The 22,724-nt window shown below is 47.6% G+C and overlaps 1 protein-coding gene and 1 long non-coding RNA gene across 7 annotated transcripts in view; one reads left to right on the top strand and one right to left on the bottom strand.

Annotated features, from left to right (window-relative positions):
- Positions 1 to 22,724, bottom strand: part of SAMD4A (sterile alpha motif domain containing 4A) — a 214,434-nt gene that overhangs the window by 5,038 nt on the left and 186,672 nt on the right. For all 5 annotated transcript variants that reach the window (XM_019451755.2, XM_019451758.2, XM_019451756.2 and 2 more), the window contains 4 exons: positions 19,361 to 19,479; positions 14,632 to 14,833; positions 13,169 to 13,295; positions 4,944 to 5,027 (listed from right to left, as the gene is read on the bottom strand). In XM_019451755.2, the coding sequence (XP_019307300.1) occupies positions 4,944 to 5,027; positions 13,169 to 13,295; positions 14,632 to 14,833; positions 19,361 to 19,479 (532 nt within the window). The remainder of the gene's footprint in view (positions 1 to 4,943; positions 5,028 to 13,168; positions 13,296 to 14,631; positions 14,834 to 19,360; positions 19,480 to 22,724) is intronic.
- LOC109268449 (uncharacterized) overlaps positions 1 to 22,724 on the top strand; it is an 84,239-nt gene that overhangs the window by 28,153 nt on the left and 33,362 nt on the right. The window lies entirely within an intron of this gene.

Raw genomic sequence — 22,724 nt, 5'->3', positions numbered from 1 at the left:
GAGTCCCTGTTGAAAGACTGGGCATGAGGTGGCTATGACTCTGAGCCCTGGTCACAGCTGACTAGACCAGGGGTATGCATCTGACCCGCAATGATCCAGCTTTTCAGCCTCAAGAATCTGATTCGGGGTACGCACCATCGTTAGAGGTTGTGGGCACGGGGAACTGAAAGATCCTGTGGAAGTGGGTGAATGCTGAGGCTACGGAGGGTAGGCCGTGTCTACATTATGGAGAGTTGGTGAAACCAGGCTATAACATGGAGGAGGTGCATGTCAGAGACAGAAGCTAGGAGTGAAACAGACTGCAGAGGGAGCTGATGGCCGCCCAGCTCCTTTTCGGTTGTCTGCGTGCACATGGGACTATAGGAGAGTCCCCACCCCAGAATGAGGCCATAAGGGTCTTGTGTGCTATGAACAGGGGCTTGGACTTGGTAATCGGGGCATTATAAGCAGAGTAATCAGATCTGATTTTAGAATGGCTTCTCTGGCAGTTGTGTCAGATGACCTGAAAGAGGACACGGCTCGTGGCAGGAGGACCCCAGTAGTGGTCCATGCTGGGGATTGTCTGCAAGGGCTTACCCAGTGAGCAGACAGAAGCATGGGTTAGCCACTGTAGTAGGTAGAAGCAGCTGTGTTCAGTGACCACGAAATGAAGGCCGGGGGAGGGATGCAGGAGGCCTCCCTGGTTTTACTGATACCCAAACATCAGCAGGTGTGTCCTGATCTAAACGATGTGACAAACCTGGTCTACCAGGAGCATCTAGATGCGGCAGGCAGAACTCACGTGAGAGGTGAGTGGCACAGTGTTCAGGGAAAGCTGTGGGACCTAAGTGATAGGGAGGAATGCCGAGTACACTGCACAGGCCTGGCTTCCTCTCATGGGTAGGTTCACGTACAGTTTTAAGAGACGGTACCGGGTTTCCGGGTTTGCTGGGTTTCTCCCAATGGTAACATTTTGCAAAACTATAATATTACCACCAAGGTACTGATGTTGATACAATCTACCGGTCTTACTCAGATCTTCCCAATTTTATTTGTACTCATGTGTGTCCCTAAAGTTCCATATAGTTTTTGGAGAGATTTTAAAGAAGAAAAGCAAATGACCTTTGAGAGTGTTTATGGTATCAGGTCATCAATCCTAGAGGCCCCCACATGTTAACTTATAATCAGTAACCTTTTGCTGACTTCTGCAACTGTTAACCTGAGCCTCTTTTTTTTTTTAATTAAAAAAAAATGTTTATTTATTTTTGAGAGAGAGAGAGAGAGAGAGAGAGAGACAGAGTGTGAGCGGGGTAGAGGCAGAGAGAGGGGAGACACAGAATCCAAAGCAGGCTCCAGGGTCTGAGCTGTCAGCACAGAGCCTGACGCGGGGCTCGAACTCACAAACCATGAGATCATGACCTGTGCCGAAGTCGGACGCTCAACCAACGGAGCCACCAGGGCCCCTAACCTGAGCCTCTTATGGTGGTTCTGCAGTGGTAATGGGTCATGAGAAACAGTGAGTCTGTGTAAGTGTGTACATAATGTGTGGCTGTGTAGAGGTCACTCTCTTGTCTATAGAAGTGGAGTGGCACACTCTTGCCAGGGCTCACCAGTCTGCTCATTAATGCCAACCCTTCATAGCTGTGTAAGTGGGGAGCTAGAAACATGAAAATCTTAATTAACCTAACCCCCACCTGCATTTTTACTGAATTCCAATCCCACGCCTCATCCTACAAGGGTGATGGCATTCATCTGCCAGGAAATGACCAACAGGTACGTCCAGACTCACCATTTACAGTTGTGCAAGTTGTGCACTGCATAACTCTGAGCAGCACCATTCACATGTATTCATTATAGGTTTTATAGTTATTATGACAAATATCAAGTAAGTGGCAGAACAGCATCTTGAGAAAGTGGAGCCTTTTTCTAATTTGTACAAAGTCTCCATATCTGCTAGAAGTGGGGCTGTTAATAAGTCCCAAGGAGGAGTAAGGAGAGAAGATGAGAAGGAATGGCAAGGAGCATCAGAGAGTGGACTGGACATTCTCTTTGTGGTAGGATTTACTGCAGACTTCATCCTGCTTGAAGGAGTCTTGCTTTTGTAAAGCTGTGGCTGTTCCTGCCCATAAAACCCCTCTGCAGGAGGAAGATAGCAGCCAGGCCTGAGTCTTCCTTTATATCTGAGGCCACCAATCAGGAGCAGGCCCAACAGAGCCAGATGAAAGCCTTAAATATTCACAAACCAAGATGGCAGAGGCAACTACCTCCTGGGTGCTTTGGAGGGGCCAGGGGAAGTGCAAAGCAGAGACAGACAGGGAAGGCCAAAGAGAAAAATGGCTTAGACTGGCACAGGGGGGCTGCAGTTAGTGCAGGACACTGAGAGCAGAGATGTCAGCACAAAACGTTGGGCCCGCAAGGCCTGGGGTCCATGGACCATCCTAGTATGTGGTATCCCAGGAACTTGGACACCCTCCCTTCCTGTCCTGAGACACAGGCAGAGGAATGTCTTTTGCTTTGCTTTACTCTCTCTCTCATTATTTGTCCTCCTGTAAAATGACTAATTCATTGGCATTCTGTCCCCAGAAAAGTCATCTTCCCCAGCACCTGGAAGAGGTGGGCTAGCAGAGAGTTGCCGTAATAGTGGGAGGGCTCAATGCCACTGTGCCCAGTTGGGCCACCCTGAACTTAATTTGCATTCTTTGCTCGGGAAACTGCTTACGAGGCTTCCCACCAGAGAGGATTATTGAGGGAAAACATAGCAATAAAAAGGCTTAGGAGATTAACAAGATGAAAACATTAGCAAAAAAAATCAGTTCAAAGAGGTTTTCTGTAACTATAGAAGAATAGGCTAAAAAACGAAGCCTTTCCAATGAAAACCTCCCTTTAATAAAGCGCATTTGGCACTCTTGCTACTAATGATGATAACGTTAGCACTTAGCAGTTTGATAAGGGCTTCCAGCATGCCAATTATCTGAGATATATCAAGCCCTGGGGGAGAAGGTCAGTTCTCCTTGCTGACTCTCAAAGGCAGCAGGAGTTCTTCACCCGCCAGCTCCTGTAGGGTGGCAGGGAGCTTGGGCTGCCTGCAGTGGGCTGAGCTTGGCCTGAATTCTCACGGTCTGGGAGGCTTCCCTTTTTGAAAAATTGAGTCGTAATTTGCATATCACAAATTTCACCCTTTTAAAGCGTATAATTCAGAGGTTTTTCGTATATTCACAGAGCTGTGCAGCCATCACCACTATCTAATTCCAGAACGTTTTCATCAGGTACCCATCAAGCAGTCACCTCCATTCCCAGTTCCCTCCGGCCCCTGACAACCACTAATCTATACTGTCTGTCTCTATAGATTTGCCTGTTCTGGACACTTCATAAATTCCTAAATGGAATCAGATACTGTGTGGCCTTTTGTGTCTGACTTCTTTCATATAGCATAATGTTTTCAAGGTTCATCCAAATTGTAGCATGTATCAGTAGCTCATTTTCTTTTTAAGGCTGTATGATATTCCACTGCCTGGCTATACAACATTTCACTCATCCATTTCCATCTGCTGATGGACCTTGGGTTTGTTTCCCATTACTCATTAGGGGCTATCAGTGAGCTGACCCAATCTCCTTGGTGAGCTGGAGAAGAGGAGCTCATGGCACCTCCCCTATAGAGGTGCCAAGGATGGACCAATGATGCTGTGAAGCTTCTAAGATAGGAGTGGCCAAGTGTTTGCAAATGGGGTTCCTGGAACCCCAGGGAGGTCACATCTGGAGCTGTGCCTTCCCACTGTCTGTTCAGTCAGCAGTGCTGGGAGGCCTTCAGCTAGCTCCCTTCTGGTACTGAGTGGAGGCTTTTTCTGGGCTATAGAGAGCCTTGCACAGCTGAGATCAGGTGGGTGCAGTCCTTGCTTTCCAATCTGCTCCATGTAGAGCATTTATTGGCCTCATATTTGGTGTCATGATAAGATTGTGTTTACAGGGACTAAAAATCCAAAAACCCCTGGTTAGGAGAACGAAGCTTGGGGAACAGCAGCTGACAGCAGCCTTTCTCCCCACCACTGCCAGATAGCACAGATTTTGGCTCTAGGTGTGCTGACCGCCCATCTCCAGGGTGGGTGAGCACATCCTGACTGGAGAGGGCTATTGGGAAGGGTCACAGGAGGCCTCTCTGACTCAGAGTCTCCCGGAGGTTGGCAGGAAGGGGTGGACATCTCTCCTCTGCCTGCCAAACATCTCTAGGGCTGGCTGGGAAACCAGGCTGGAGTAAGGCAATTGGTTAGTACCAGGAGGGCACTGAAGGCCTCCTGGGGTTTTTGTGATGACGTAGGGCTTCAGCCCAAACAAATGGTGGGACAACGCAGCTGCTTCTGGAGCTCCTTATGGGGCTGCAGCCCGTAGGCACACTGAACTAGATCATCACTGTCACACTGTGAAGGACATCTCAGACTGCTTGGGGCTCCAGGCATCATGGAAGCCGTTTGGAACAGGGAGACAGAAAAACAAGCAGGGAATTTTGTTTCAAAAATTCTATTTTTAGAGCAAGCTGGGATATGCTTGGACCAGACTGGGAGATCTAGTGCCGAGAAGGAAAGAATCCAATTCTGTGGCGGGGGGGATGTTGCCACTAAAAGCCATGTCTTGTGTTTCTGACTCCTCCAGCTCACAGTGTTTGGCTAGGACAGCTGCTGTGGTGGAACCTCAGTGTGCACTGGGTGGGTGTCTCCGAGCAAAGATGGATAGCTTTGGTCTCCAGGTCCCTGACCCGCCTCCCAGAAAAGGAGGAGCAGGGTGCTGTGGGTACTAGGTGAAGTACGGCTTGATGAGGCTCCAACAGTACTCTGAGGCCCTCCTCTCTCCCTGTCCCCTGCCTACTTCCCCTGTATCTTTCCCATTACTCCTGAGCTACTGCCAGAGTGTGGACAGCAAATGATTGGTAGTCCTCCCAGTCAGGCCATAAAATGCAGGAAGGACCCACTCACCTCCCAGGGCGTGCTCGGTCATACTGAGGCACAAGGACTCCAGCCTATTGTTGATGTCAGGTTCAGTCACAGGAAGCTGGAATTCTGCAAGGGACAAAGGGTTATGTTGGTGACAGAGACTTTGAGAACAAGGAGAAGGTATGTACAGTGCTGTGGGGCTCCCCCCCCCCCGCCCCCCAACCCTGGGAGGACTCCGGGGATTATCAGGGTCAGTAGAGCGGTAAGTTACACCCTGGTTTCAACCAAACTCTGAGTCTGCTAGACGCAGAGAGTCCATTGTGAACATGGGCGGCTGGAAGAAAACTGGTAACTAAAAATAGCTGGTCACAGTCAGTCTGTCCAGCCTCTGTTCAGAACCCTCCAGCAGCTTCCCATCAGAGTAACAGCCAAGCCCCTGCCATGGCCCTCAGGGCCCACATGATCTGGCCTTTATTAACCTCGGCCTGTGTATGGCTCTCTCCTTCCTTCACTCCATCCCAGGCCTTCTTCTGCCCCAGGGACTTGGCGCTGCTGTTCTCTCTGCCCACAATGGTGGTCCCTAGATATTTTCATGGCTGTGCTCTCCCTGCCTTCACATCTCTGGCTCTCCTACTGTCTCTTTAGAAAGGACATTATATATGAACAGAACTTTTCTGGCCCTATCCCTTTCCTCAGCTTTATTTATTTTTGTCCACAGCTATCACCAACATCTGATATATTATGTATTTGCTTGCTGCTTGCCCCCAGTTGGATTTTCACTTCACTGGAGCAGGACTTGGCTCTGCTGCTACCTGCGCCTAGACCCGGCACCTGGAACTTGGCGCATTTTTGCTTTGTTACAAGAAAATGGAAACCACAGCATGGCGAGTGCCTCTTCTGAATCCAGGACCGTGCCAGGTGCCCAGTTCTCAAGCGAGACTCAGAGAGGCCAAGTGACTTGGGAGGTTAGCTCGCTAACACAAGAGCCCACAAAGGTCTGATTCCAGAGCTGGTACTGTCCTGCATGCTGCAGCAACTACAGGTGCCTGTCAGTACTCTCAGCCTCTAGCCACTTAGAAGGGCTGAGATGTCTGCTGTGGGGGCTATCACTGCCCAGGACAATGCTGTGTGCATTCTAATCACAAAGCCTCCTTTATCATCTGGACCCTCCCTATCTCCCCAGACTCCAGTCCCTCATCCTCCCCACCCCTCCTCCTCCTCCTCCTCCTCCTCCTCCTCCTGTTCTATTGGGGCCCTCACTGTCAGTACCTCCCCCATCTCTCATCCTGGGAAGCTCCTGAGCATCTTTCACTGGCTTGCAGACTTTTTTATTTCCCATAATATACCCAGCCATGGTCTTCTGGCATACTTCATACATGACTATTGAGTGATGAAAAAGATGGAACAAGAAATAAAAGGAAAGTCTGACAACTAAGAATTGTGAAATCCTATGGCGGGAGTGGGGGTGGGGGCAGAAAAATCAACAATGGGATATGTTCTGGGGGTCTGGGAATTTTAACACTGCCACTGTCTTCATATGTGACCGTAGGAAACTTCTCATCATTGTGCCTTAGCTCTTCCATCTGTAAGTGGGGAAAGGATCCTGGTGGCCCAAGCTTCAGGCCAGTTCCTTGCTCCTTCAAATCTCCACCAGGGGGCACTTGGGGCTGGAGGGCAGGATTACAAGTGAGGTTAGGTTGGTGGTTTAGTGGGATAGGAAGTTGAAACCAATAGCTAAACCAAAGTATTTGTTTTCCTTGATCAGCTATACATTTAAGTTTTCTCTGCAATCTGTGTTCCCCATTACTGGCTAATTCACAGGCAGATGTCATTTCCATTGTTTAAAATTCTCAGAGTAAATTAGCAAAATGGATCAATATGAAAAGCACTAGGGAGCAGATAGGGTTCTTTCTGACACAAGTTCCAGCCAGCATCAATGGTTTTGAAAGGCAACTGTGCCAATTTATGAGCAGACAGAGGACGATCAGGCTTCCCAGGAAGCTGGGAGCCAGGGAGAATTGAAGGGTCTTTCCCACCCCACCCACTGTTGCTCTCAGAGTAGGGTCGGGGCAATTAGACAATCCAGAGGGAAGAGTATTTTAGTATTTTCATCCATTCATGTGAAAATCATATGCATGCAAAATTAGCAGCCTTCAGGGTGTGAAATCTATAAAATAGAAACACAGTTTTATATATAGCCAGTTAGCAAATATGAAAAAAAAAAACCCTCAGCAATTATAACCATCCATATGCTCATTGTAAAATTTAGTTTACTCTCTAGCACTCCCCTTTAAACAAACACTGTGGAGAGATTTGGATAAATAAAGATGCTCGACATTTGGAGAGAAGTGTTTCAGCTGCAGGATTTCTTGCCAACACGCAGCAAAATGCCATATTCTAAGCCTAGGACTGAGTGTTTCAAAAAGGGGGCTGAGAAATGCAGGGCTCTCCACTCTAGAATCTCCAAACCTTAGTGGCTGCTCTTTTAGGTTGAAAGTTGGCATGGTTCTTTTTATCTTTCAGCTCTTCCCTCTGGTGCGCTAGGGTGTCATGACCCCCCCCACCACTCTCAGAGTGGCTCTGAAAAATTCTGAGTCTCAGGAGAAGCCCATATGTTCACACTCCAGAGTTTCCTAATAGTGTGACTTTTTAATTGTGTATTTGATAAAAACAGATCTGTGGCATCTCCCCACACATACAAGACAGAGGGAGACCAGCTGGGTGGATAACAGCTTCCATCTCAGGCTAGAAGCCCTCAGCCAAGTGTGGCTTGGGTGGGCAGAACTCTTAAAGCCCGAAGGAAGCATTTGGGCAGCTCCTGCCACCCAGGTACACAAGAACCAGCAGGCCAGCTCTTGCTGTGGCTGCTGTTAACCCAAGGGCTCACTGCATTTAGCCTGGGCTCCCAGCTGTAATGGACAAGGCAGACGTAGTTTTATGTCTTCAGTAAGGTAAAAAGGAAAGACTGACTAGCTAAGCCTTCTCTGCTGTTGTGTGCAACAGGCCTGTTTCCTTAGCTCAGACGGTATCTCTGAGAACTAGGAATTTTCCCATCAGACCATTCCAGTATTTAGTGAGGATCCCCCGTTCTAGGATGCCCAGGGTTTAGGCTGATGTGGGACTTTTTAATTGTGCCTTTCCAAAAGTCCCATAAGTACAGAGCCTAGTGCTCAGGCCCAGGGTCAAGAAGATTCTGGAAGGGGGGCGCCTGGGTGGCTCAGTGGGTTAAGCATCCGACTCCGGCTTAGGTCATGATCTCACTGTACGTGAGTTCGAGCCCCGAGTTGGGCTCTGTGCTGACGACAGCTCGGAGCCTGGAGCCTATTTCAGATTCTGTGTCTCCCTCTCTCTGACCCTCCCCTGTTCATGCTCTGTCTCTCTCTGTCTCAAAAACAAATAAACATTAAAAAAACATTAGATTCTGGAAGGGAGCAGCCACCCATTCCTAATGAAGTGCTGCTGTTGGGTCCACCTGGGGGGGGGGGGGTGGGGATGTGGCTTTTCCTTGGCAGAAACCAGCCATCTCAGCTGAGTGTCTGCTATGTGGCACCTATGGTGCAATTCTGCAGCTCTCTCCCAGTCCCTGAGGCTGAGGTAAACAGGCCAGTGTCTTTAGTACTTTATAATAATAAATGGAGTATTTTAGGAAGAATCTCTAGAATCCCAATTTGCCAATGATAGTTAAGACCACCTGTTGAATAACTAGGAAGGCTTCAAGTTAAGTGAGAAGTGGGATTGCTGGGAGGAGAGAAATCGGGGAGGTTGATGAGGATGGGACAGAGGATGGAGACGTGGGATCTGGACTGGATAAAGGGAATAAGGAAGAAAGGGAAACAGGGAGTATGGGAACCAAACAGAAAGGGAGGGCAGTAACAGAAGGAAAAGAAATCAGTGTGGGCAGGGACACTGATCATTGCAGAGACAGTCGTGGCGGTCATGGCGGGTGACAGAGGAACAGGAGTAAGTCAGTCGCACACCCCTGAGTCTGCTATGGGGAATGAAGCTTTTCTCTGGTGGCCTAATTCCTAAACCTGCAGAAGTTTGTGCTGTAGAAATCCTCTGGGACCCACACTTTAATGCAAAGTGATGAGGAGAATATGGTATAAGACAATATTGTACTATCTTGCCCCAGATTGGACTGAGTTTAACTTTCAGACGCAGGAGAACACGGGCCCAGCTGGGTTCTTAGCTGTGATACAACTGATTCATTTACCAACCTCCCTATTATCTGCCAATCCTGAGCAGGACTGTTTGCCTTGGCTTACCAGAAGTCAGAGAGCAAATGTGCATCAGATACTTTAAGTGGGTCCCTGTTCTGGTCACTTCCTCTGCATGGCAGTCCCTTCCGTTCCCCTAATGGACCTAGTGGGTGGATGGTAGTCTTCCTTTCCACACTCTTTCAAAAGGTAGTTCTCTGGAAGGAACCTGAAACTCCCACTGAAGAGGAAATGAATGGTGACAGCTTTGTGCACTGTGCACTGTGCTTCCAGGTGTGCATCATTCTGAGTGTGGAAGAAATACAGTCATGAGCTGGTGCATAGGGGAGGTTTGCTATGGTGAACAGATACATCACATCATGAAATGCTGCCCTGTAAGGCACCTTATTCATCTCCCATCTGGACAGTCGAGCACCAATGGTAGTTTGCACATGGTGTTGTGCAAGGGAAGGAAGAAATCCCCAGAATGTGGCTCTGTGAGGCTGCCTAACCTACCCTTCCCCATACTTTTCTTTTAAAGTTGGCTTCTGGTCCCTCTGCCCTTTCCTGTCAGGCCCTCCAGATGGTTAGGAGCTTTGATGGCCTAGTGTCACACCAGGGCTGTTTTGAGATCCTCTCTGACTGGATCTCAAGGGTTGGCTGAGCCTGGGTCAGCAGGAAAGATCTGCTTCCAAGATAAGGTAATCACTCTCCAAGCAATTTGCAAACGAATTTTCCAGTTTGGAAAACACCCTGCCTTTTGGGGAAACATGATGTCACTCACCAGGCACGACACTTGTTTTGAGCTCAAATAACCCCTCTGGTGAGTTTATCAGATCCCCTCCCCCTTGCTCTGAGAGGACCAGCCTAGTGCTTCTTATTCACACCGGAGGCCATTGAGAGGCAGCCGTCACTTAACGGCTCTCCTGGTTTGTCCTGGGAAACATCTAAAATCTGTCTGTGTGGGAGTAAATTAAAAAAACACCCTGACATGGCCTCCTAGGGGTCCACAAATCCTGTAGATCCAGGAAAGACGACATTATCTTGCAGATTCAAGCCAGGTGACTGATCGGTTGATACAAAAGTTGGGGGCTTGTTCTAGCCCCTAGACTTTGGAGACATTTAAAGTCTTCCACCATTTTAATGGAAGTATTTAAGTTTACATAATTGAAACTTCCTTAGAATGTATTATAGTTTCCAAGATTTACCCATATGGTTTAAAATGGATGCTCCGAAGACCTCTAATGGCCAGGAGGAAGCCACTATGCTATACTGTAAACACAGTTTTCTAAGTATTTAATTTGGGGTCGATTATACATCTCTATTCCATTTTGTGTTCACTACTACTCCTACTTGTGTAAAGATGAAAGCCACTGGCTGCTTTTCAGATTTTGACTCCTTGATATGATACTTATAGTTTAGTCCCGCTCCCCGCCCCCCCCCCCCCCCCCCCCCAGGCCACCAGCCCCTAGATCCCTGCCTTAACTAGGCAAGGGCACACAAGGATGTGCTGCTCTGGGTGGAAGGGCCCAAGAGACCCCGTCTATCTAGGACAACTTCATCTGGGTCTGGCTATGGCAGTTAGATGGGCCTGCCCTGTGAAGGAGGCTGTCTCCTCAGGAAGAAGCAAGAGTTCTGGTTATGACTTCTGGTCTTGAAAACCAGTGTCTGATCTGTAAGGGGCAGGGATGACCTTGGAGACTGAAGAGGAGCATCCCTCCGCCCATGACAGTGACTTTGTGCAGCCTCTGTTCCCTTTAGCCAGGGATCCTGAGTCATGGCTGTGCCCTGCCTCACCCTTCATGACCATGTCCCAGGAAGAGCTGCCCAGCGTGGGCTGAGTGTGCTAGTCAGGACTTAGGAGTGGCTCCTGCCGAGCACTCACCAGTGTATTTGCAGTCAGGAAATCTGGAGTAGCCCTGTCCCCATGCCTTGGCTATTATTAGAAATGCCAGGGTTCATCAGACCCTTGCTGGAGGTGGGTTTGTAATGCTTATGCTAGAGGCTAATTTAATCCCCCCTTTCCAAAAAAGTCCCCAAGCAGTTTCTGGAATTCTAAGTCTAGCATACAAAGAACATTATTTAGAGACTTCTGGGTTAACTACCAGGAAAACTGAAAATCCTTGTAAGTGGCTGCCTCTGGGAGATGAGACTGTGGGCTGGGAGGGGGAGGGGAAAGGGGCAGTCACTTTTTCTTAAAAGCCCTCCTGTATTATTTGATTTTTTAACTATGGGAATAACAGGCTTCATGGGAAGAGCATGCAAATGATCTTAGGGTCATAGTTGCCCTGAGCATGAGCAAGCAGCTCACAACTGCTCTACAACAGCAGAGGGGAAACAAAAATGCAGGTGGGAGATCTGTATCTACAGACTCAAATGGTCTTCCTAGGGATGGCCCAACTCTTCCTGGTGGGCCTGGTCTTCCCAATTAAGACAGGGAGAATGTGGGGAAAAAGAGAGGACTGAGGACTTGGAAGAGAGCCAAAGGAAGGGATAAGAGCTTTAGAATGGAGCAAGGAGGCTACAAGTATATAGGGATTGAAGGAGAAGGAGAGTGGTCAGCTATGCTAGGGCTCCTGTGAGGCTATGAGGTGGCTGGGCTGCAGTCCCAGGACTGAGGTCAGGATGAAAGATCTCCTTGTACCCAGCATGTCTCCCAATATTGTCTAGATTCTCTTATTGGGAATGGATTACACATGATTCTGCACCAAAACAGAGACTGAGACTAAATGACCTAGGGAGAAGACCTTCAGAGTCCCTAAATTTTATCAAATATTTCTTCCCAGGAAGTTATAAGTATCAAAACAGAGAAAAGGAGCTTTAAAACAAAAGTATGCAAAGAGGAGAGGTTCTAGAAGTCAAGAAGCAACCTCAAGCAAGCATCTGGACTGTCGTCCTTTCCTGACACACCTTACCTTGTGGTGGCTTCTCACTTCCCTTCCTCCTCAGTGTCTCCCCACCTCCTCGAGGCACATGCCTGCTCAAAATCTTCCATACATTCCTCACTGAGAATGGGTGGGGCCTGAGCTCCTCGGCCTTGGATTCAGAGCCCTCATCATCAGCTGTAATCCTTCCAGTTCCCTTGGTCTACTCTCTGCTACTTCAGTCTGACCCTTTGACTTAGCCACGGCTTCTGGAACTCACTGAGATAGTACAATTGCAGTCTTGCTCTCTTCACTCCTTCTGCCTGCAACTCCACCCTCCTCTTTCCACTTCACCCCCTGTCGCCTGAAGCTCAGCTCCAGTTCCAAGAAGCTTTCTTGCCCACCCAGGCCACAGTGACATTTCCTCTCCTTAAAGTTCTATAAGACTTACTGTATAGAGCGTGTCTACTGCCTAAGGTGGGTATTTTCCTACAGGTACAACACCTGTTCCTGATTTTCCTGCCTAGAAGGTCACCTAGCTAGATACAGTAATTGCTTGCATGGCTTCATAGGACTCATGGAGTCTTAAGAGGTCACTGTCTGCATAGATAAAGTGTGCAAGCAATTGTTGTCTGTGCATAATTCTGGCTACTCTGTTTTAGGAGGCTCATGGTGAGAGGTGCAGCTGACTTGAAGTGCACCAAATTGCTCTTTAACCAAGTAAAGGGAAGATGACTGGTCCAATAAGTCATGTTTGCAAGGCGCTCCCAAACCAGGGGAAGTCTCTTAGTGCTAATGCTGTCAAGTTTTCTCTTTCTCTGTCTCACTTCCTGCACATCCCCCCACGTATACACAAAGTACACACACACACACACTACACATGGAACCCCTCCCAACTCCCCCAAATAGCCCTCCAGTGATAACTCTGGTTTAATCAATCTAGAAATATGACTAGTATCAAAAATATCCCCGTCAGATTGCAACCGACTCTGGGGCTCCATGTGCTGGCTCCCAGCCAGCCAGCCGCTATTCATGCTGGCAAGGCACAGTTTAAAAAAGGAAAGGCTTCTATAAGCTCAAAAGAATGCGTGGTGACAGTCGAGGCTAAGCACTTTCCGGGTGGGTTCACAGGGGCATCTATTTTGGCGTCCTGGCCTCCCCTGTGTCAGGGGGAGGAGAGAGGGAGAGATCAAGTGCATGGACCTACCTGGCTGCTGGAACATCAGCATATTCTGTGGAGAAGTGTGCACAGGCAACGAGCGGGTCCTTTGGACTGAGCTGTGGGTGCGGCTTGGCATGCTGTTGCTGCCCCCAGGATTGGCAAACCAGAGGTTCTAATGAGAAATGCAAAAGGGGAACCATTAGTCCAGACAGGGGAGGGGGTGCAGAGCAGGGCTACCGGCCAGAATTCAAGAGGCAAATACCCCTGGAGAACTCTTTGCTAACTTCTGGAAAAAGGCTTGCAGGCTACCCATCTGCATATTTATAGAGAGGGGGTTTAGATTCCATTCATTTTTATCCCCCTCTCCAAGCCCCGGGCCTCTCTAAGCCCCAGCTTAATCTGGACAGCTCTCTCCCTTACTATCTCCAAAACTCTTTTTATCCCTTTTGTTGCCTTTGCTTTTCCTATCACTTTTTTCAGGGATGGGAAGAGTTCTATAAATGTTTGCAACGAAGAGCACAAACTATTTCAAGGCTCTCATTTGATTTTCCTTTTGAGATTCTTACAACTTACTACAAAGCGAGGGGGAGAAAAAAGAATCTTTCAGCTGGCAACGAGCTGGCACACTTAGCTTGCGTTTATTATCACGCGGGTGTCCTAGTGGTGACTTCCTCTTGAACTGATTTGGGGCTTCCCACAACAGTCAGATAGTGGGGCTCTCTCATACCTTGTCCTGTCCCCTGGGGCATAAATGCTGCCCATTTTGCTTGGAGCTGTTTTCCTGTTTTTAAACCAATCTGCCATCCCTAAGTTCCTCATGACAACCCAGGCCCACTTGTGTCCCTCTACTCCCAGCCCCAACCTGCAGAGCCCCACAGAGCTGGGCACACAGGTGCAATGCATTGGGTGGGGTAGAGAAACAGGACTTTGGGGTGAGAAGCTTTGGGACGGAAGTCAGCTCTATACCGCATAGCAAAGACCTCTGGGCAGCCTGGCCTTGAATAGGCAGAGAATGTTCCAGCTCTCCCTCTGGTAGCCTCTCTTAGGCTCCTCTTTGGATTCTCCACCACACCTGGGACCGAGACAAAGGAGCTATCTTCCATGAATAAAAAGGCTGAGAAAGCTCCTTAGATGCTCAGGCTCCTCTGGAACCCAGATCTGAGAGGTGTTGAGGTCTGCTGGGTCAGGTAAAGGAGCCAGGCAAATAAAAGATAGGTCTCGCAGTGCTTCCTCAAGGCCCTCATGTGCAGGGCCCACACAATTAAAGGTTAACGTGGTTATAGAGCGTCTTAAATAAATGCACATGAAGCCAGGTACAGCCATGTAATTGCTGTGTCTCCCAGAGAAACAGTGCAAACAGCTGGTTCCCTCCCAGCATAGGGCCACGTGTATCTCACTGCGGCCTTCCCTTGGCCTCTCCGCTCACCTCGGGGGTCATGTGGGGGTAGGTCCTGAAGCCTCAGGCCCTGAGCCTGGCTGCCCACCCTTCTTCTTGGGGCAGAACAAACCTGTCTTCCTTGTTTCATGATGGCGGGGTTGGCTGTGGTGTTGCGCTGGGTGGAGCTGACAAATCCACTGGTACCCAGGAGGCCAAGGCGGGCAGAAGGGACGTTCCGGGAGGGGATCTGGTACTGGCGTGGGTTCCGTCTGCCCATACCACCGCCTACAGAGCTGGGTGTCGGGAGGGAGTTAGACTGCCCAAAGCCGCGACTGTGAGAGGGAACAGAGAAGAATGGGGAGACTGTCAGTCACCCTTAGCCCTTCCCAAACCCAGGTTGCCAGTGGGATGCCTCCTTGGAACCTGCCTACATTTTGACAGTTGTGAGGTCTATCTAGGGGCAGGGGGTGGTTCTGTGCCAGGAAAGGGCTATGATTAAAGTGACAGCTAAGAGACATCCGAGAGTGACTATCATGTGCACCATCCTGGGACTATCACGTTAATTCTTCAGTTCTCACGACAACCCTATGAAGTAGGTGCTCTATCCTCTGTTACAGCTGGAGAAATAAAACAGGGAGCTTAACAATTTTGCAGAGGTCACACAGACAGCAGGCGACAGCGCTGCAATATATGCCTAGGAAGTTAACCAGGGTGCTCTTCAGCTTTCTTCCGTGCTGGATTCCAGGGCCCTGAGCACTCACGTGCCCATCAAGAAGCCACACAGCACAAAAGCAGCCGAGCCAGGATCAGTGCTCCTTCTGTCACACCACAGTCTTTCTGATGTCTGTCTGTATGGCACACTTGGAGGGAGTAGCCAGTGAGCCCCACTAAGATGTAAGCTCCAAGAGAGAAAACAAGGTGTCTGTCCTCATCAGTCCTGCATGTCCCATGCCTGAGTCAGCTCCTGGTACAGCAAGTGCACGTTGAATGAACGAATGAATCTCTGTCATCATGATGCTTCTTCTCCCTGTGGAAAAGCTGACCCCACATCTGGGGCTCTGACTCCCAGGTTGAGAGTAGGGAAGGGGAACAGAGATGATGACGCTTGCAAGCGCTCCAGACCTAGGATGCTGACAGCTCCCCACTCCACAGACCCTTCCTGCAGAAAGATCGGGAGGTTGCGTGCTTTCCCACATGGACCTACGTAGGCTGCCAGGGACCCCTGGCATTGCACTCGGATGCTGTGCTCCCATTGCTTCAGTGACCTCAGTGCCCAAGAACTCATCCTCTCCAACATGCCTCAGGTTCTGGGAGGGTACACAGCAGCCAGTAGGGTTTCAGGAACCAGCACATTCCTTCCAAGAAGAGTCAGCTTTAGTCATTCACTGGTGTTTAACTCACAGTGCTTTACCTCCAACAGCCACAAGATGGAACAGACTTGCTTTCCCAGCCACACAGGGGAGGTCTGTACCAAACCTGTGAGGAGACTCCAGGAGACAGGGCTGACGTAGTTTAACCAGTTGAAGATGATTGGGGGCAGGGGTGCTGTAAAACAGTCATTTCCTGAGAAAGGGTTGTGGGGGGTGGAGAGGGGCATCTAAGCCATCAGCACTGTTAATCTCAGAGAATGTTTTCTCTTCTTCCCAGAATGCCTAAATTTCCAAGGGGGAAAGGGGGTACGGAAGAGAATTCCATGGGTGAGCTGGCTGCAACTGGTTTCTGGACTTGTGTCTTTCCACTTCCAGGTTTTTGTGGCCAAGGAAAGGATTCCTGATTTCTGTCAGGGGCCCATCTATGTGTGGTAAGAAGGACATTCATGGGTTATATGTATCTAGCTCATCCTTTCCCACCTCCTTTTTACTAGCATTAAATTTTTTTGGTTTGAAAGAAGAAATTTGGGCCAGGAGGGGATAAAAGTAATTTCATGTGATCTAGGAGACCTCTTTTGAGAAGGATAGTCTGAGATCCACGACAAGTGGAAACAAGGATCAAGTGGTTTTTTTTTTTTTTTTTTTTTTTTTAACTATGAAGACTAGTCCTTTGGTTTTTAGAGTTGGAATATTGGCCACCTGGTAGATGATTCAGTATTCTAAGACTTCTCCTTATTTAGTGCAGATAGCTTTTTTGCTCATTTTCCTTTTCGGTTGGATTTTTAAAAAGCTATTTCATATGCAAAATACAGTAGTCAGTGAGTGATGCTAAAATGATTTGTGCTTCCAGGAAGGGCAAGACTATATTCTTGAGCAATGTGGGCAGAGGATTCTGCTATGGGACACTTGGTCACTGAAGACAGGAGGGCTCTAGGGACTCCTAAAGTTAGGATGCATGAGTTGGGCTGTATGCAGCAGGTAGAGCCCAGAACATTTTGGGGTCAGGATAGATGAGGGGGCAGAATTTGGATAGGCTACCTTTCTAATGTCTGTGGGGCCCTACTGTGACATACTTAGTTGGTTATTACAAAGCCAGAGTTGTTGAGGGTTGCCACTTCTGGCAACCAGAGTCAGGGCTTAGGTTACTTAAGACCACTAGGCTTAATGACATAATCATTCTCTCTGGGGAGAGGACCAAGTGACACAAGTAAGTTTTCATTCCTTATCCTTTTTTTTAACATATTTTTAAAAATTTTTACTTATTTTTGAGAGAGAGAGAGTGTGAGCAGGGGAGGAGCAGAGAGAGGGAGACACAGAATCTGAAGCAGGCTCTAGGCTCTGAGTTGTCAGCACAGAGCCCAGCACAGGGCTTAACTCATGGACCGCGAGATCATGACCTGAGCTGAAGTCGGATGCTTTAACCGACTGAGCCACCCAGGCACCCCTCATTCCTTATTCTTTTACTCTGCCCACCTCTGCTTTCCTAAATCTGACCATCTGATTTCATTACGTTGAAATGCGTGAAAAGACTGAGAAAATAACATTAATAAGAACAAACTAATTGGGGATTTGTGATAATTCATGCAGGGGCTGGGCTGCATTTACCTTTGTACTATGGGAGGAACAGGTCTTCAAAGCAAATTAATAGAATAAAAAGATCTCATTAATAGCATAAAAAGGGATAATATAAATGAGAACAAATTATTTTCTAGAGCTTTAGCAACTTCCAATTGAACATCCACAATTGATGAGTGAATTTATTCTTATCAATAAAAACAGGTCCATCAAGATTCCAATATGGCAAACCTTGGGTAGCCCAAGACAAATGTTAGTTAATAACACTCTAGAGAGGTCAGGTTTAATGGGAACTCTCATATGGACCAAGGACAAAGCAGAGCAGACAGAGGCAGGGGATGACAGTCTTGAGAGAAGCAAAGAGCTTAAAATCTCTATCTTTATCTTTATCCTCTAAAGTCCTTCTTCTCCTTGGAACTTGTTTCCTGAGGGCTTGGTGTTGGCAAGAGGGTCTGGAACCTCATCCTCTCGCTTGAGAGAGATGCACTGTTGCCCTTATAAGGAGAGCGAGCCTGGGAAGGGGGTAGTCCCTGAGATGGGAGGCCTATGAGCAGGCCTTGCCTTTTACCTGGGCCCCTGGCAATCCTCAGGGTGCACAGGTGGTCCAGTCCATCCCACCAGGAAGGGCAACCCCAGAGAGCTTGGAGACAGGGAGCTGCCATAAAGAGGGCTGCTCTTCCTGACTTTTTTCTACACATCAGCTGGAGTCTATGAGAGCTGCCTGGCATGTGGCATGTACAATGGTTAAGAGCACTGACTCTGCAGCTGGTGCTGGCTTGCCTGGTCCAAATCCTGGATACCACTGCCTACAGACTCCTCTGTAAATTGAAGTTAATAATAGCAACTGTACCTCATATGATTGTTGCAAGGATTATATGTATTAATATTCCTAAAATGCTTGGATACCACTTGGCACATAGTACTAAATGTTTGTTTAATAAATAATGGTGTTATATATGCTAGAATATGATAACACTTCAATTTTTACATTAATCTTTAATGAAAGGTTTTCATAAATCCCAACTATCCTTATCTCCCTTAAATAATGTGAAATAGTGATGTTTTAAGGCACACTTATGCAAATAAATGCCAAAATTTTTAACAACACAGAGCTTCTCTATATACACGAAGAAATGAATTCAGAACTTTTTAGGTACAAGTGAAAAAATTATCTGCTCATGTTTAAAAATGTACAATAGAAAGTTGATTTTTCAGGATGTCTGTATATCAGTCTTTTGTTTCCCCCCAACTCCCTGTCATTGTTGAAGGCTTTACCCCACACCCCCCTTGATTCTTCCCCTGGATTGTCACTGTAATTCATCTTTAATATGCAATTGGATTCTTTAATTTAAAACCAGATTAAGGTAATGGGTTCTAAAGTACAACAAGGCTTATTTTTAACTGCATCCAAGAAGCTGAAGTACTATGAAAAATCAAGAGTGGTACTGCTCCACTCTTAGATTGCAGCTCAGACCAAAATAGACCAGCACTGGGCTCTTCACCCTGCCACCAACTATAATTAGCTAGTCTGCAGCTAGAAGGAAGAAAAAATGACACTACCTTGTAAGGTGCTAATAGAACCCATTTTTGTCCTTTCAGGGCCCCCTCTTGTGGATCAACCACCAGTTGTTTTGTGGGCATTCATTAAATCATACCCGTCCCCTCTGGACTAATACCGTCATTTTGATCATGTAAATTGAGTTACAAAAGATCATGTTCAGTTCTTCTTCTGGGCATGCTTTCTCTCCATAGCCTTTTCCCAACCCCATCTGTTTAAGGGATCTCCAATTCCCCACAGGGCATCCTTGTGGACAAGGAATGGTGATGCCTGCCATAGTCCTGCCCAGGAACCCAGGCAGGCAGTGACACACCAGGGAACCACCGTGCATTAAGAAGAACAAAATCCCAACATACTTTCTTTGCTGTCGATATCCTGATATGTCTAGAAGGGTTTTCCGAGGGAAAGACCGAAAGAGCTTCTGCACCTGCTGTTTCCATGACAACAATCTTTTTTTCTGAGTCTCTGTAAATGCCTGCAAAAACAAACAGGACTTTTTAATGGGTGGCGCAGCCTGGCATTAGAGGGAGAAACATGCAATTAATAGGGGGAACATCGGAGTCTCTGGCAGTTGCCTTTTCTTCACCTGCTCCCTACCTGATCCAAATGGCAGTCAGTTTCACTTGGGAGCCACCTGTACCGACAATTCAAGTTATTTGACATTGGCGGTGCCTGGTAAAGTACATGCATTAAGCTTTTGACAACCCTTGTTTTTGGTTGCATTTCTGGCAGATCCATACTCACTTTCCCCTTCCTCCTGACTCTACTCTGGACTCTACAGATTAACCAAGAATGAATTGCAAAATGGACTGTTGAATACTCTGGCTTTTGCAGGCCCCCTATGTGTTCATAATCAATGGACATGCTAAACCACTTCAAAAATCAATCTGCTTGATGGTGTGTGGTCACCCTGGAGTGGTCTTCAGGGTTTCAGAAAATGGAAGAATAGTCTCTGCTATGTTATACTATACTATACTATACTATACTATACTATACTATACTATACGTCAGGATAGGTGCACTGGGGGTTTTATAGGGCATGGGGCTTTGCTGAGAAATCTCCAGTTAAAGGATCCTGTGCCCTACAAAAACCCCAGTGCACCAGTCCTGACCTAAATTTTAGGAAAATCGGTAGATCTGATGCCTTCTCAAATCCTTTTTAGTAAAATTGGCATTGAGGGGGTGTTTTGCCTGCTTCATAACACACTGACATCTGTATTACGCCTTCTTTTGTGTATGCTGAAGTCCAGGGAAAGACTTTATAGGGGTTATGAGTCCCCAAGGCAGAGACACTCAAATCTGTATTATATTAGAATCCCTCAAGAAGACCTAGACCCCTTCCCACATACCTAGAGCCTGACATAAGAGATCTGGAGAGGAGTCCAGGTAATGTTTGCAACAGGTGCCCTGGTAGTTCTGCTGCAGATGGAACACGGACATTTGGCATTCTAGATGGTTTGAGGACCCTACATGCAATATAGAAATCCCCTGGCGGGAGACTAGAACATTGGCCCACACCCTGTGGGAGACCCATCAGCTTTGATTGATTAGCAGTAACAATGATGGAGATAACATACCCATGTACTTTTGTCAATAAGACGGAAAATCCTTTAAGTAGCAATAAACTATTACTTAGAGTAACAGACTATATGACTACTTTCCATAAAGGAAACCGATTCCTTAAACAGAGAAAAAAAATGACAGCTTAATTTTCTCCAGATGACATTTAATCTTTAAGGACCTAAACACAGGGGAGCTATGTGAACAAAAAAGCAAAAAGATGTTAGTTATATTGCGAAAAAATTATTGACTTGCAAACCCCTTCCTGCTGGATGACCTTAGCCAGACACATTTAAGGATATCCACTAAAGGAGGTCTACCCAACCCAGAGATTCCATGCCTCATTAAAGAGGTGCAGTCACTGCTTAAGGTGCATGGTAGGATGGTCTCATGGTTACAAGGTAAGGACATGGTTCTACTCTGTGTTCCCTTCTCATTTGTTGGTAATGCTTGGTGAGTGTCCACCTATACATGAATGTCTGAAAACTTGAAAGGCAAGCATCGCTGATAGACTAATAAAGGGATGGATAGATTCTCCTTTTGACTGGCTTATTCTGCCAAAGTTTGAGAACACAGGATGCAGGTGCACTGATCAAGATGACTTGGGGAGAAGAGTCCAGCCCAGTTGGTTGGAGGAAGGCTCTGGATGGATACGGACAGGGTTTGAATCCCTGCATACCCTTATGCAAGTTCCTTTAGCTGAGACTCGGTTCCTTCTAAAAACCATGGATAATAATATCTCCCTCAAAAAGACGTAAGGATTAAATGAGACAACACATGAAATGCAATTAGAATACTTAGAACATACCTGACTGTTAGTAATGGTTCAATAACTGCTGCTCATAGATACTCTAGCCAGGGTTTTTCTGGTTGTGCAAACCAGCCCTTTGGTGGTGGTGTATGAATGTTTGTCACATATGGTATTTAGCAATCACCTTTAGCCCCCAACAAATGATTTCAAGTTGTCAAAACTGTAATACCGAGCTGGTCTAGGGCCAGCCTGAAGGACAGCTGGCCTGAGTTTCCAAGTGACAAAGGAGGAAATGGCTTACTTTACAGACATGCATTCAAAGTGCTTCCAAGGACATTTCCAAGAAGGTGGAAATGTTTATATCCCACCCCCTGGCCCCAGAGAGGTCAGCTCATTCATTCAACACTGGCACCAGGCTCATTTAGTTCTGGGTTGCAGATAGAATCAAGCCCCTTAGCCATGCTGAGTGAGTGTGGTGGCCACTTCTCAGTCCTGGAGGCTGCAGCTGGGAGGCACAGAGAGGAGCTGGGTCATGGCTGGCAATGAGCGATTTCCAGAAGCTGGTCTCTGTGTGTGTGTGTCTGCAAAGTAGCACTCCATCATGGGAGCTCCACTGTCAACTGGGATGGCTGACACATGACCTCAGCCATTCCACTGGCAGCTCTGGGTTGGGCTGGTAGCAGCTTCCTCAGGGACTGGAGGGGAAGGAACCTCTATAGTACAGATTGACGTAGCGAGTCAGCCACTTCCGAGTCCTGTGTCACTATCAGGGCCAAACCAATGAGTCTGTATGGAAGAAGATGGCTAGGGTGTGCCCCACAGCTTTTGTGGCGGGATTAAAAAAAGGCTCATAAAAGGGGCAAGAACTCCTCTCTGCAGAATCTCCTGGAGATGGTGAGGAGGCAAGAAGCCAGGGATTATAATGCAGCAAAGTAGTCTCAGAAATGAAATTCAGAACTTTCCTGTCCTCCCTTCTGTTACTCTAGGGAGTTGGTCCCTTTGTCCCCGGAAGGAAGGAAAGTGTCTAGGTTCGGTCAACATCCTATCCAGTCAGGTAAGGAATAGCACATTCGGGCTGTGAAAGGGAGTCCTGTTTCGTGGAGCCCAGGTATAAACCTCAGCCAGGATGGAGACTGCGTGCTTCGACAGGGCCTCACAGGGAGGAGGTGTTCTGCCCAACAGAATAACCCAAGCCTGTGGAAAATTATTCAGACACGTTTCCTCTTTCTTGAACTAAAATAATAATAAAAGGTCTTGCACAGCATTTTCCCTCCCAAAGCAGAGTACAGTCCTCTCCATACGGACATGAATTCAGGCGAGCAGACATAGCATAAGCCCCTTTCTGCCTGTGACTCCCACCAGCCACAGGTCCCTCTGCTGCAGTCGAGGCCTCTTGCCAGCAGATGAGT

This window comes from Panthera pardus, unplaced genomic scaffold (genome assembly GCF_024362965.1).
Source record: "Panthera pardus isolate Hobbes unplaced genomic scaffold, ASM2436296v1 HiC_scaffold_24, whole genome shotgun sequence".
In the NCBI taxonomy this organism is placed as follows: Eukaryota; Metazoa; Chordata; class Mammalia; order Carnivora; family Felidae; genus Panthera; species Panthera pardus.
This window is presented reverse-complemented; position numbering and strand designations above follow the sequence as displayed.